Source organism: Thunnus albacares, chromosome 10 (genome assembly GCF_914725855.1).
Source record: "Thunnus albacares chromosome 10, fThuAlb1.1, whole genome shotgun sequence".
Lineage (NCBI taxonomy): Eukaryota > Metazoa > Chordata > Actinopteri > Scombriformes > Scombridae > Thunnus > Thunnus albacares.
Genome location: NC_058115.1, coordinates 24705001 through 24718631, shown reverse-complemented (window position 1 = coordinate 24718631; position 13631 = coordinate 24705001). Strand labels below are relative to the sequence as shown.

At 40.7% G+C, this 13631-nt stretch overlaps 1 protein-coding gene across 2 annotated transcripts in view; it reads left to right on the top strand.

Moving 5' to 3' along the window:
* Positions 1 to 13631, top strand: part of slit3 (slit homolog 3 (Drosophila)) — a 261454-nt gene that overhangs the window by 220509 nt on the left and 27314 nt on the right. For both annotated transcript variants that reach the window (XM_044364021.1, XM_044364022.1), the window contains 6 exons: positions 536 to 607; positions 4012 to 4083; positions 4188 to 4270; positions 4408 to 4488; positions 6586 to 6710; positions 9807 to 9904. In XM_044364021.1, the coding sequence (XP_044219956.1) occupies positions 536 to 607; positions 4012 to 4083; positions 4188 to 4270; positions 4408 to 4488; positions 6586 to 6710; positions 9807 to 9904 (531 nt within the window). The remainder of the gene's footprint in view (positions 1 to 535; positions 608 to 4011; positions 4084 to 4187; positions 4271 to 4407; positions 4489 to 6585; positions 6711 to 9806; positions 9905 to 13631) is intronic.

Genomic DNA, 13631 nt, shown 5'->3' with positions numbered 1-13631 from the left:
TTCTTTCCACATATTTCTGTCTCCATCCCTTTCATTCATTGCTCTACTTAACTTTTCGTTCATTAGCAGTTTTAATAGAGTAAAAATGAACAGTGGTACAATATGAGAGTTTGACATTCCAAACGCCTCTGCTTTGCCTCTGGCAATTTTTTGCCTCTACCCAATGTTTCAACTTAATTTGAAACATGGCCCCCTTGTTAATTCCCTTTTGTTTAAACTGAAGTAGCTACAGGTGCTGTACCAAGTTATTGTAGAACCAAATCTGCGATGTCACCTCCCATGTCTTCCCTCCTCTTTGTCTCTGTATTCTCTCTGTCCTTCTGCATTGATTTTTGTGTATTCAGGGACGTGGTGTGAAAGACGATAGAAAAGAATTTGAAATGAGTATATCTAAGAAAATAATGATGGGAAAAACTGCATCATTCTCTTCTTTTTCATTACACATTTACTTTTTGTCCTCCTCTTCATCTGCATTTGCACGCCACATGTATCTTAACTACTACTTGTGACCTTCTTAATGTCCTCTCTCCAACAGCATCCTGAGTTATAACCAGATTCGCTGCATCCCGGTCCATGCCTTCGACGGGCTCAAGTCACTTCGCCTGCTGTGAGTAGAAAGCTTCATCTTCAAGTGCCGCAGTGGATTCAATATTCAACACTCCCCTTTGCTAGTTATAGTACTGAGCTATATCAAAGTTTAATCACTCCCTTGATGCCACGTCGAGTGCCATGTTTAGACCCAGTCACAAAATGAGTCACAGCCACCCATTCATTTGTTGTCTCAGGGTACTAAAAGAGATAAAAGTGACAATCTCTCATCTCCTCTCTAATACTCCCTCTCTATCTGCATGCTGTCGTTCCTCTCTCCTCTTATGTCCCTCCACTCTGTCTCCCCCTCGCTCCCCTCCATCCATCCTCTCCTCCTTTTCTCTCTCTCTCTCTCTCTCTCTCTCTCTCTCTCTCTGTCTCTGTCTCTCCGCCCAATATTGTGTTTGATGAATCGACCTTCAGCCTCTGTTTCTCTCAGTCATCCATCTGGTTGTCCACCCTCTGTCTCACAAACCCACACACACACACGCACGCACAGTGTGCATGTGAATATTTCTGTCTGACCATCCTCACACACATATAAGCCGCGACACACACAGACATGAGCAGATGTATGGATACTGCATTAACATAAATTGTATTTGTAGTTGTATCCTCAGTGTTCAACAACAGCAGAATTTACCTGATTGTTATATAGTTGCTACATATGCCGTTTTAAATGCATTTTCACTGTTAATTTAACTTTAATATTTTTATAGATTGAACGAGTCTGCGGTTGAGAGAACTTTGAGCTCTGTCTCTTAAAGGATCGGTTAACCCAAATTACAAGGAAACATATTTTTCCCACTTATCTCTGGTGGTACATTGGCATGTAAATGGTGGCGGCATCATGTTTCACAAATGACTGTCCCTTGCAAATTGCAAATAAATTATTTGAGAGTCCCATCACGCTCTTACTTGCTCAAGTATGGGTCGCAAGTATGCCATTTGTTTTGATTAGTGAAACTTGTCAAAATAAGCAAAAGGGGAATTTATGTCATGTTGCAAATTTGGGAAAATGGGCCCTAAGAATCATACACAAATCTGACTGTGAACAAGGGACTATTTTTTCTGCAAAATGAAGTAACTAGAGATCATTTAATTTGGGGGGGGGGGGTAATTTGGGTGACCTGACCGTTTCCTTATTGGTGTCTAATAAAACTGTACAGCACACAATCCCCTACATTTCCTGTTACATAGAGAATGCTACCATTCTATTTCATCCCTCTGCAGTCTCTTTTTCTTTTCTTTTGCTTTATTTAAGAGGATCAACAAGGTGGAAGTGATCTTTTACATTAGCAATATCTAGCATTGCGGCACATCACATTAAGATCAGTTGCAGTGGCGAGACTAAGGGCTGGGTTATGCTTGAAAAGAACTTGTTCATATGTCCATTCAAAACTGATGATAGCTGCTCTAGATGGCCACATTCGAGGGGGCCGGCTATCATAGAGAGTGGGGAGACACTATAATGTTTAAATACGCATGTTTTCAGACAGTTTCTCCTGGAAGGCATTCATAGTGTCACACTCACTCATATATCAGAAGTGACAAAAATAAAGAATGAAAACAGGGAGCTAGATATAGAAGCAGTTTACCTCCACACAATTACTGTGTAAAGTGGGTGTGAATGTTGGATTGGCGGTCTCGGAAAGTTACAGAAATTGTCGGAAAACAGCCCCCACAGTTCCAGTGTCAGAAAGCTGTGGGGGGAAGAGGTTTTCAAAGCTGTTCAATCATCCAACAAGGACTTCTGATGAAGCATACTGGCAGCTTAATGATCTTGATTTATGTATTAGTTGTATTAATGTCTGGAAAATAATGAGGTAAAGGTGCATTGTTAAAATTTCACATTCACTGGAAACAAGTTCTGACTTAAACAACATGAGATAATGAATAGTGACCTAATGCTTTTACCTTGTATTATTCTTTGTAGACATTTTTTCCTTAACCATGGCCACCATTGTTGGTTCAGACAGGAAAAGTCATGGTTTCACCCTCTGAAATGTCAGCTTTGTTTTCGGCCTTTTCTCTAAATATTGACTGTATCTCTTACAAGGCTTTCACCTTGCTGAAGTTTAGTGATGGCTTCTCTTTTTTTATTCCTCTCTCCTCTCTTTCTTTCATTTTACTTGATGTTGCCGTGGGGACTGATCCCTCTCTGCCCCCGCATAGCAACTGGTTGCCAGGCAGTCATCACTGTCACTTCCTCATTACCCACAACCCCCTCTGGGCCAGCCTTGCGCGGGGGCTGTTAGACCACCATACATAGATACACAAACACACACACACAGCGATGCACACAAACACGTAAAGTTATCCGCAGACATTAAGCACACACAAACTTCTGAGAATAGACACGCCACACACACAAACATACACACACGTACGCTTGCATCCACATTCACACTGACCTGCACACACGCTGAATTATGCCCACACACACACACACACACACACACACACGCACACACTTTTCCAATAGTGGTGGTTTGATAGCTGTCCCCTGCTACAGCCCTTCGCTCTAATGGAATGTGAACTTATATCCAGCAGGCAACACACTCAAATGGCGAGACATAAAGGACACACACACACTCTGCAGTCTCTGAGCCCTTGGAGACAAAAGTTTCCTACACACACACACACACACACAGACACACAAACATGAACACACACACACACACCTACATGCACAAAAACCCAAAGGCACAAAACAGAATTGCACATCCTCAAACTGATACACATCACAGCCTGCAGTTTGTCCCTGTGATACAGTTTTTCACACACACACACACACACACGCACACACACACCATAGTCTGCTAGATGACCATATGAAACAGTTTATATTCCATTCAGAGACCAGGAGAAACTTTATTGCCCAACAATGAAAATAAGCTTTCTGTTTATTTTGTGTTATTCTTTCATAAATATTTTATTTATTTTCCATTATAGACGTGGATGATGGTATGTCTGCAGCTGAGGAACCACAAATAATTTAAATAATTTAGCATGCAGCTGGTCAGGGTTAGACTGGTGTAGTTTGCTGAATATGAGGATTAAGCAGCTGGGAAGTCAATTTCATTTATCTCTGATATGACTCATATGATGCAGTAGGTTTGTTTAGATATTCATTGAAAATTAGTCAAAAGTGCACCTTCATCTACACAGCTGCAAGACGTTGATCTAAATATAGAAAGTTGTTAGCGGTGTCTACATTAGTAGTAGCAGTAATAGTGACAATATTAGTGAGTATTAGAGTAGGAAGGAAGAAAGGAAGAAACACCAAATACTTAATCCAAATAATTAATTACATAATAAAAATTAACAGTAGGTCAAAAAGTGGCACCTTGACTTTCTAATAAGGTCAATATTGTGTTTAATATTCATGTACACTCTTGTTTTGCTGTCTCTCGTCTCCAGAACTCTCCATGGCAACGACCTTTCAACTATCCCAGAAGGAGCTTTCAACCACCTCACCTCTCTGTCCCACCTGTAAGTACAGCACCATGTTTCTGTGTGTGTGTTGTCACGTATAGTTTTGTTTTGCTGAACAGTAATGATTTTAATTTTGTGTTTGTGTGTGTATGTGCGTATAGGGCTCTTGGTGCCAACCCCTTATACTGTAACTGTGACCTGCGCTGGCTCTCTCAGTGGGTGAAGGCTGGATTTAAAGAGCCTGGTAAGAAGAAAAATCACAGTCAATGCTCGTAAAATACTTGAAACCAAAATATTATGTTTTCTGTCACAAACATCTGATATTGTGTAGAAGAGAAGTGGTATAGCATAGCTGTTTATCAATAAATTGTGTTTTAACAGGCATTGCTCGTTGTACTGGACCTCCTGACATGGCTGACAGGCTGCTGCTCACCACACCACTCAACAGATTTCAGTGTAAAGGTAAAAAAACCTCTCACTTCTTTTCTTCCTTTGACCTGTGCTCTAGTTTTAATACGGGTTTATTCCTGGATTTAAGAAACAGCAAGGCATTCACAGCAAGATGTTTAAAATAGGGATAAGTGGCAGCAAGCATAACGTTAATATCTATTACGCTGAGAATGAATCAGTTCATGTTTTTAGATCATAGAAAGTATTTCATTCTTGAACTTGTAGCATTCTAGGCAGTCCATAAACCCAAAACCTCCTCCTGTGTCGGAGTCACCTCGCTTCTTCAAGCCTGGGTTTTGCCTTTAGGTGGTCTGGTGGATGTCTCAGGTCAGATTTTGGTGTTTTGGGTGAGGAGGGCTGCCAGTGGTTTTACATTCACGTGTTTGGATGCATCACAGATCAGTGGCTAGTTGATTTGCACCAAGAGGGTTCTGAGTTTGAACACAACCAGGTGGACAGGGGTCTTTTTTTATACAATTTCTAGGCCCTTTGGGTTCCTTTCACAATGCAAAACATTATGTGAATTACAAACTCTAAATTCTCCATTGGTCTTGGTTAACTGCTGCATCTGTCACTGGGCAATGTCGATGTTCTGTATTTTGAAACGGTGGCGGCAGGGCTCAACTCCCCCGCAGCAGCTACCAGCTACCTCCTATCCTACAAACAGCCTGTAGCATGCACTGCAGTTTGATGCTATCTACCTGCTCTAATCTCATCATGTTTATTGGCCCAAAACGGATAATCAAACTTTAAAACAGATATTACTTATTTTTTTCATTGGTTTTTGTGTTCACCGCTGGTGAGGAGGTGTATAAGTCAAGGAAGTCAGATAGCTCTACCAGTAAAAATTAGCACCTGTATCGTTTACATCAGTGTGGTTTCTGTGGTTTCCGTAATCACACGGTGACATTCTGAAAGCACCTTTAGTGTGGATGAATTTCTCTCTATATATGTATTAGCTGTGTGGTAGAATGGTGTAGGGTCTACCCTGGTTCTCATCCTATGCATGCTGAAATAGGCTCCAGCAATGTGGATAGGATTTAACCTGTGGTTTTTCTGACAAGGCGTTCCTCCACTGCAGAACACATTGACAAATATTTTCTCTTTTGAGACATGATCATTGAGATATTGAATCCACTTTAGATAAATGTGCAGGCAGAGAAAGCAAACAGCTGAGATTAGGAGTGCTTATCATATTATTTTGAGTGAGAGACTTTGAGTGGCTTCAAGGAGTTTGTGTATATATCAAAGTTGTTGTACAGTTGTTATGTTTCTTAAATTTTGAAATTATTTTACCAGACAGTGAAGCCTTTTCTTGTTCAGGAAGAATGTTTCAAATGCTCTGTAAGGTTTTCATGTTTTTCTATTAGTTCGTTCAGCACTAAGTCCTCACTACTCTTTTAAAGCAGATTGCCTATGTTCAGAGATACAAGTGAGTCCCAAAAATCCCTATCCTATCATATTTCACTCATACAGAGCAGAGTACAGAAGCAGCTGACCTCTAACATTACCTGCCTCAGGGATCCCCTGATATCAGAGCAGAGGGGAAAAGAATTGAGGATTGGACTTTTAACGCACGGCAAAAAAAGAGACATCTTGAAAAGCACAGTCTCGTGCACAGAATGAAACTATATCACAAGGGCATAGTTTGTTGTGCATGTGTGTGTGTGTTTGAAGGCTTGCGCAGGTAGCTTTTCCAGATGAAAGTAAAACTATAAAACGGTCTCTGACTCCAGGTGCTGAGAGCAAACTTGTATCGAGGTTTAGAGGTACCTCACATGATCTCTCTCCTCACTGATTCAGATCTCCTCTTCCTCTTCTTCCAACTTATACATGCCCTGGTTCCTGAAACAAATCACATTTATTGCTCTCCTAAGCTCTACTTTTCTTATCCTGTGAGGCCTTTTCTTAGTACACCATCCATTAAAAGAAGTATGTGGGAGCGCCTTTTAGCACTGTATGACTAAATATGTATGTCTTTGCTTCTGACATCCTCCTTTGCTCTCTTTGTCTTTTTATCTTTATCCCTCCTACCTCCCCTTACTATGTCTACTCTCCCCTGCTTTTCTCTTTCTCCCTCTCCATCTCTCTTTACTATATGTGTCTCAGGTCCAGTAGATATCAGTCTCATGTCGAAGTGCGCCCCCTGCCTGGCAGCACCCTGCCAAAATAATGGTACCTGTGTGTCTGATGCCACTGGATCCTACCACTGTACCTGCCCATTTGGATTTAAGGTGAGACACAATAAATACAGTAGCAGCAGAGGGGAGACTATTTGAAGTGGAAGGGGAGGTAACCTGTTGGGCTTTGATGACAGTAGAGCCAACTTTACATCCTTTCAAAAGCACTGCTGTTAACTAAACACACACATATATTTAACAGTGAATTTTCATGTGTGCCAATCTGTATTTTTTTTTATACATTTTTAGAGATGCTTTCACTTCTTGTTGGCCGGGAACTTGAATGTGTCAATTTAATTTAAAGTCTCCCTCCAGTAAAAAAATATATTTTTCTTCTCGTTCCCTGACTTGGATATTTGAGCTTCACTGTACAGTATGATGTATGTGCAGAGCCAGTTTGTTTTCACATTCATCTGCTGAAGAGGGAAAGTTTCCCTGCACTCACCTTAAATCAGAGTTTAAAGTGTGTACCTAGGAGCATGATTTGTGACATCATAACTCATTTTGAGCCAAACATGGTTTAGTATTCAACTTAAGTCTGATTTGAAAACGTGAAGCCTCCAGTGCACATACACTGAGAATGGTCTGCTCAGTGAAGTAGAGGACATCTTGTGTCTAGCAGTTAAACTTTTGAAAGTAGACATATTTGCATATTTATAGATTCTGGTGGGGAAAAAAAAAACATGTCAGACAATTTATTATTCCAAGGATATATCCAATTACCTAAAATGTGTCTGGAGGGGATCTTTATGCTCCACCCATTCCCACCTACATATCGTCCCATAAAAACATGTATTAGCTAGTTCGTTAGTTAGTATATCAGCTTTCTGTGGTAAATCTTGGTTGTGAAGTTCATCTGCTCCATCTTTGCTTTTTCTGCATGAATGCAAATATTTTTAGCAAGTGTGGAAACAATAGAAACCAGCATGCTAAGTCTGACAGTGTTAGCGCCATGTTCAATCTACCGATCTCCGCTGCCAGTGCTAACCTACTTACACTGTCAAGTAACCGACAATTATTAGGTAGTTCCTCTATATTTTTAAAGCCTGTATTCTAAAATGTGTTGGAGTTGGCTTGTGAATCATGAAATTCACCAATTCGCCTGTGCTGCATAAAAATTTCTGTACCTTCATTCCCTGATTCATAGAATTGTCTTTCTGTGTTGGTAACAGATCCTAGATGGATAGCCATGCTGCATAAGCCTGTGGTATTAGCAGTATTATCAGGCTCAGCTTCGGCCTTGCATGCATAATGTATTTACCTGTTCAATAGAGAAATGATGACTGCAGCTGGCTGCACTGAAGGTATTGACTGATCAAAAGACAAAGGGTGTAATAATTGTCAAGACCCTTGCATTAGGAAACACTTGCAAATCTACTACTGAGGGGGACATTTGCATCGGAGGAGTGTGTGTGGAATATATGTGAGCCTGTGCATGTGTGCACGTCGGATTAACCACCAGTTTGTTGTGTTTGTATAGAGATCTGTTGGAGATTTCTGTGTGTGTGTGTGTGTGTGTGTGTGTGTGTGTGTGTTATACACAAAGACACAAAGATACACTCATGGTCTCATGTGCGCACACACACACAAACACACCTCATAACCTTTGGGCTTTTACAGGAGGACAAAGCCTTAGTCTCGCCTTTAATTAAAACATCACTTGCCAAGGTCACAGACTGGGAAACAGGGAATGTGTGTGTGCTTGTACATGTCTGTGTGTATGTTTTCCTTTTTGTATCGGCATCCACTGGGACAATGTTAATTAAAATGTGTTAGAGGAATCAAAGAAGGAGCAGCAGAGAACAAAGAGGGAAGGAAAGAGGGAAGAGAAAAGGGAGTAAGAGACACTAACAGTACAGGATTGAAAGTGAGAGAGGTCAACGTATAGAAATAGAGAAAAAAAATGGGGAAATTCTGTGCGACAAATGGCCAGAAAACATCTGAAAGAAAGGAATAGGGACAAAGAGGGAGAGGTAAAATTAAAGAGAGAGTGAACAAAACATAAACATAAAGAGCTACAGTAAGGAAGAAAAGAGAGAAGGATATAATGAAGATGGATGAAAAGGGAAAACAAGAATAAACGTCCCATTCTCAGCTTTGATCAGAGGAAGTGGGTGTGTTGGCGGCCAAAGGTTTGGTGGTTTGAAATTAAAACTACAGCCGCAGGGCTCGATGTGGAGAGGCAGTGTGTGTGTGTGTATGTGTAGGGCTCTGATACATGATACAGTTCCAAGTGAAAGCTGTTTATTCAGAAAACAGGTGTGTGGTGAGAAGAGCAATGAATCAAGGCTGTAGGATGTGTCATGCCTACATGTGTGTTTGTATACTGTGTGTGTACATTTGTGTTGGTTGATAATTGTAAGTGTGTGTGTGTGTTTGTGTAGAGAGGAGAAGAACAATAGTGAAAGCTTGTATTAACTAACCAGTGTAGGTTCATTCAAACCTCTAAATCTCTGCAGGGTATTTCCTTTCACCGGACAAATAAAACTCATCATTCAGTCCTTAAACCGAAAATTGGTGCAAACCCAAATGGTACTGGCCTTAGCTATCTGAGCAATGGGAAGCCTAGTTTGTTTTACTTTTGTGTACACAATAGAAAAAACATCTACACCTACAGGCAACACTGTATGTCACCATGCCTTAGGTAAACTGCAATGAAAATGATGCAAAACAATTTTTTTCATATGTAAAACCATAAAACATAAAATTCAAGAAGGAAATATGCAGATATAGGCTATGTGAATGTTTGAAATATATGAGGATATAATGTGCTCCGAGGTTCACATGTCCAGTCAGATCCCACCCTCACAGTCGCCACAACCATCAGCAGTTTTCTTATGTAGTGACAAAACTGATCCCTCAACAGCTCCCCTCTCCAAAAAACACTGCCAACTGTATTCAATCATCAGGCTACAGCCAGGAATTGAGCCCATGTCTCTGTGGTGGTAGCCAAGTTCTTTAGTCCTTGCACCCTGGCACCCCACAGTTTAGCTTTTTGTTTTCAATCATTAGCATGTAGCTTATTACCGCCACTGCTTTTTTGCCATCTATCATTGTGTGAGTACTGAAATCCTCTGTAGAAGAAAAATGTATAATATTCAAATCTAACCTTCTTTGCCTTGACTTGTCCTCTCCTCTCATCACCTACAGGGTCAGAACTGCGAGATACCTATCAATGCCTGTATTAGTTTCCCCTGCTCTAATGGAGGAACATGCCACATTCAGCCTGGCCATCAAGACCACTACAGGTACAAACATGATCTTTTATTATAATATATCCTAGAAAATTGTAAAGAGTTGTGTTTTCAGTAAAGCATGTTGCAGATTGTGTTTATGCTAAAAACTGTGCATATTTCTCCAGTTCTTTTTGTGTTTGAAACCAGCAGTACAACAATTAATTTAGTTTACATACTGCATGTAGAAGATTGAGAAGAATAAAACAAGAAAGAGTTGTTTCAATGGAGTCCTTTGGGAATCCATTTAGGCTGTGGGTCAAATCCCATTGCCCTTTCTAGCCGCCTCTCTGTATTAGTGGAGATGTTTTAAAAACCCCAACCTGTATTCTCATCTAAAGGGAAAATTAACTTTACTTGGCCCCCAGAAACATTGACAACGTGATTAGAGAGGACAGTCTTGCCTCACTGGACAACGCATTACCCGAGATAACAACTTACTTTGACCTTATGATGTGTTTTCCTGCCTGTGTGTGTTGGGGGGTTAAACAGGAAGAAAGGAGGGGGAACCCCCATTTGGGCTGCTCATTAAATCCTTGTGCCCTCTCTGACCTCCTTTACCGCTCAAAGAAATGTTTTAAACTTCTGTCACTGTTCACATCAGTGTTTCTCAAAATGTTTTGCATAAATCTGTCAACACACAGTTTCCATAATGTTAATCAGTTTTTGTTTTATGCACAAACAATACAGAACCGCATACACAGTAGGGTTTACTAGTATTTGACAGACATTTTTTGTTTTTTTATTGCCAGTTGACAGTTTTGCCTACACATGGCTCCAGAATGCAAAATTTGGAAAAATCAAGTGCAGTTAACACAATTCAGTGCAATGCAGTGCAAACTCAGCAGTATCACACTCTCCCATGTGGATGGAATAAATATCTAGTGGAACAACTTTATGAATGAACTGTGGAAAAATAAATTGCCCCTGAAACAGTGTAACAATTTTGTAATTTAGGGTTTTAAGCTGATGTATAACATAAGCAGAAACCCCCAAAAAATTATGTACTTGACCTCTTTATTCATCTATATCCATCCAGGAAAGGTGTACCTCATACGCTCGCTCCCTTCCAAGAACTCCCTGCTTCACATTCATACAGTTTCACACATTCACACCTGGGAGCTGCCCAGCACAATCACAGTATTTGACTCCTGGCTACAGCGCAGCACCACGGGAGACACTGGGGGTCAAGAGCCTCTCAGTGGCAGTTGTTGAGGGAGTGGAGAGCAAAGCATCACTCATTGGCTTTCCTAACCATCTTTTCCCAGCTGATCCAGGGATTCAGAGCAGTAGCTCTTAGATTACAAGCTCATTTCTTGCTCCTGTAGGATACTCATGCAATCCTTCACACAATCCATCTACTTTTTTTGTAGAATTGTGAAAAAAAATCTCAAAATGTTCTTTGGCCATGACCTAAAATACTAAACACTATATTCCACTGTCTCTGATCATATCATTACTGGTCCCTTTTGGACCATGAAACTAAAGTAAGAGTGTCCAAACTATTTTGGATTAAGTGCCAAGAGACAAATTATAACTCTAGGAGTAGGCCACAGACCAAAAGTACTCAAAATGGTCACCAATTGTTTAGAAATTTGACAGACTGTGTGTAGTATGCCATGAAGTACACACTATTTTACATCTTGTGAACTCTTTGAACTTGGTAGTGAAATTGCATCTGCATGCTTAATAATTGTCTTCACTCACATGCAACTACATACTGTATGTGTGTGTGCATGAGCATCCTGGATTGTGCCTGCCAGGATCATCAGCATCTCTCCAAAAAGTCCCACTTTGTCCCGGGTGTATGACAAATAGCCACTTTGATTGAGACAATTGTCATAAATATTTTAACCAGATTTGTCTCTTGCTTGAGCCCCTTAACAAGGCCTTTGCCCTTTGAAAGGCTTTGATATGCGTCTGGCCTTTAACGTCCTGCGTGGTAATGCTATTAGGGGTCCCTTTACCCTTTACAGATCTTCTCTTAATGTTAATACCAACACAGGTAGATACAAGTGCCCTCTGACAAAGACAGAGAGAAAGACAGAAAGAATGGGAGACCAGACCCCTTTGACATTTTAACATGTTATATAATCAGTTGGGGATATTCAATAAGTCCAATTAGCTTTGGTTCTTAGCAGGGACCCATTTGTCAAACTATATAGTTTAAATGTCAGGACTGGGATTTGATTGGTGGTACAATGCTCTGTGACCCTGTCAGTGCTGGCAGTGCTCCTCTCATTTGTATTTCGTTGTCTTACTTACCTGCCTACTTACTCATGGGAGAGCTTAATGTCATTTTTCTTTTCTTTTTTCTTTCTTACTTTCTGTTATTCTTCCACTTTTCTCTTTCTCTCCTTCTCTCCTTTTTATTTCCTCACTCCTTTCCTGTGGCAGGTATTGTAGAAAAACGATTGCTTGTTATTTTAATGACTAAATTTAACAAAATGGTACTGAAGTGAAAGGTCCACCCACACCCAAAGTCATTATTTTGTTGGGCAAAAAGGGTAGATGTATGATGTCTCAACTAGGAGGGATGATACATGACAGCAGTACATCCCAAAATATATATAGAGCTGAGTCTAAAAGTAAGTAAAAGTAAGACTGTCAGATCAACAAACATGTAGCGAGCTAAAGCTCCAGACATCTTTCTCTTTAGTAGGTAGAGATTAACCAAAACAGAGGTGAGTGAATATTGGACCTACATTATCATGTTAGCCATATCAATTTAATAAGCGCATAGTTTCTCAAGTTAGTTTTGGAGCCTTTCTTTCCCCTAGAGGTCAAAAATCATGTAATGCAGCTTTAAGTTTAGCTTTCCAAAACCAGCAGACAGACAGGGTGGGGGTAACCAATGACTATCATATATGTTGTGGGAAGGGTGAGTGAGTGTGATAACTGTTAGTGTGAGAAGAAGTCTGTGAGGCACCAAAGTTAGATTAGAAGAGTCATTTGAGTGAGAGTGAAAGAAAAGGAAAATGAACTAAAGGTTTTACAGGTGCAAGAGAGGAGTCCAATACAGGGTAGGAAGGATAGAGGATACCATGCCTTACAAATAATTTGTATCTGTGTGCGTGTGTGTGTGTGTGTGTGTTACTTGATAATTGTCACTCACTTGTGCCGACATGACTTCCCCTTACTTATTATGTCAGGATGACCTTGCTGTAAAATCCTTTTCATCCTAAAGGGAACTCGACTCTATAAAGTGTAAGAGACAAATGCAAGAATAGAGTCATGAGAGTGGGTAAGCTGCTAAGTGCAGCTGTGGTCAGATTTATCAGACTTTGTGTGGAGGGGGGGGGTCTTTGCCTAAAGGTAGTGTGTGTGTTTCAGTGTGTGAGATATGAAGAGTGGAAAGAGGAGATAAAGAAGACTTTTCTGCTGAATGACTGAAGCTAAGCAGGTGTGGGCTTGGTTTGTACTTGGACGGGAGACCTCCAGGGAAAAACTAAATTGCTGCTGGAAGTGGTGTTGGTGGGCCAGTAGGGGGCAGTCCTCCCTCTAGTACTAATCAATCCTAATGCCCCAGTGCAGTGACGGGGAAACTGTGCTGTAGGAGATGCCCTCCTTCGGATAAGATGTTAAACTGAGGTCCTGACTCACTGTGGTCATTAAAAATCCCATGGTACTTATCGCAAAGAGGAGGGTGTTCCCTGGTGTCCTGACAAAAATTCCCAATCTGGCTCTCTCCATCTGGCCACCTAATCATCCCCCACTGTAACTGGCTCAACAATTTCCTCCC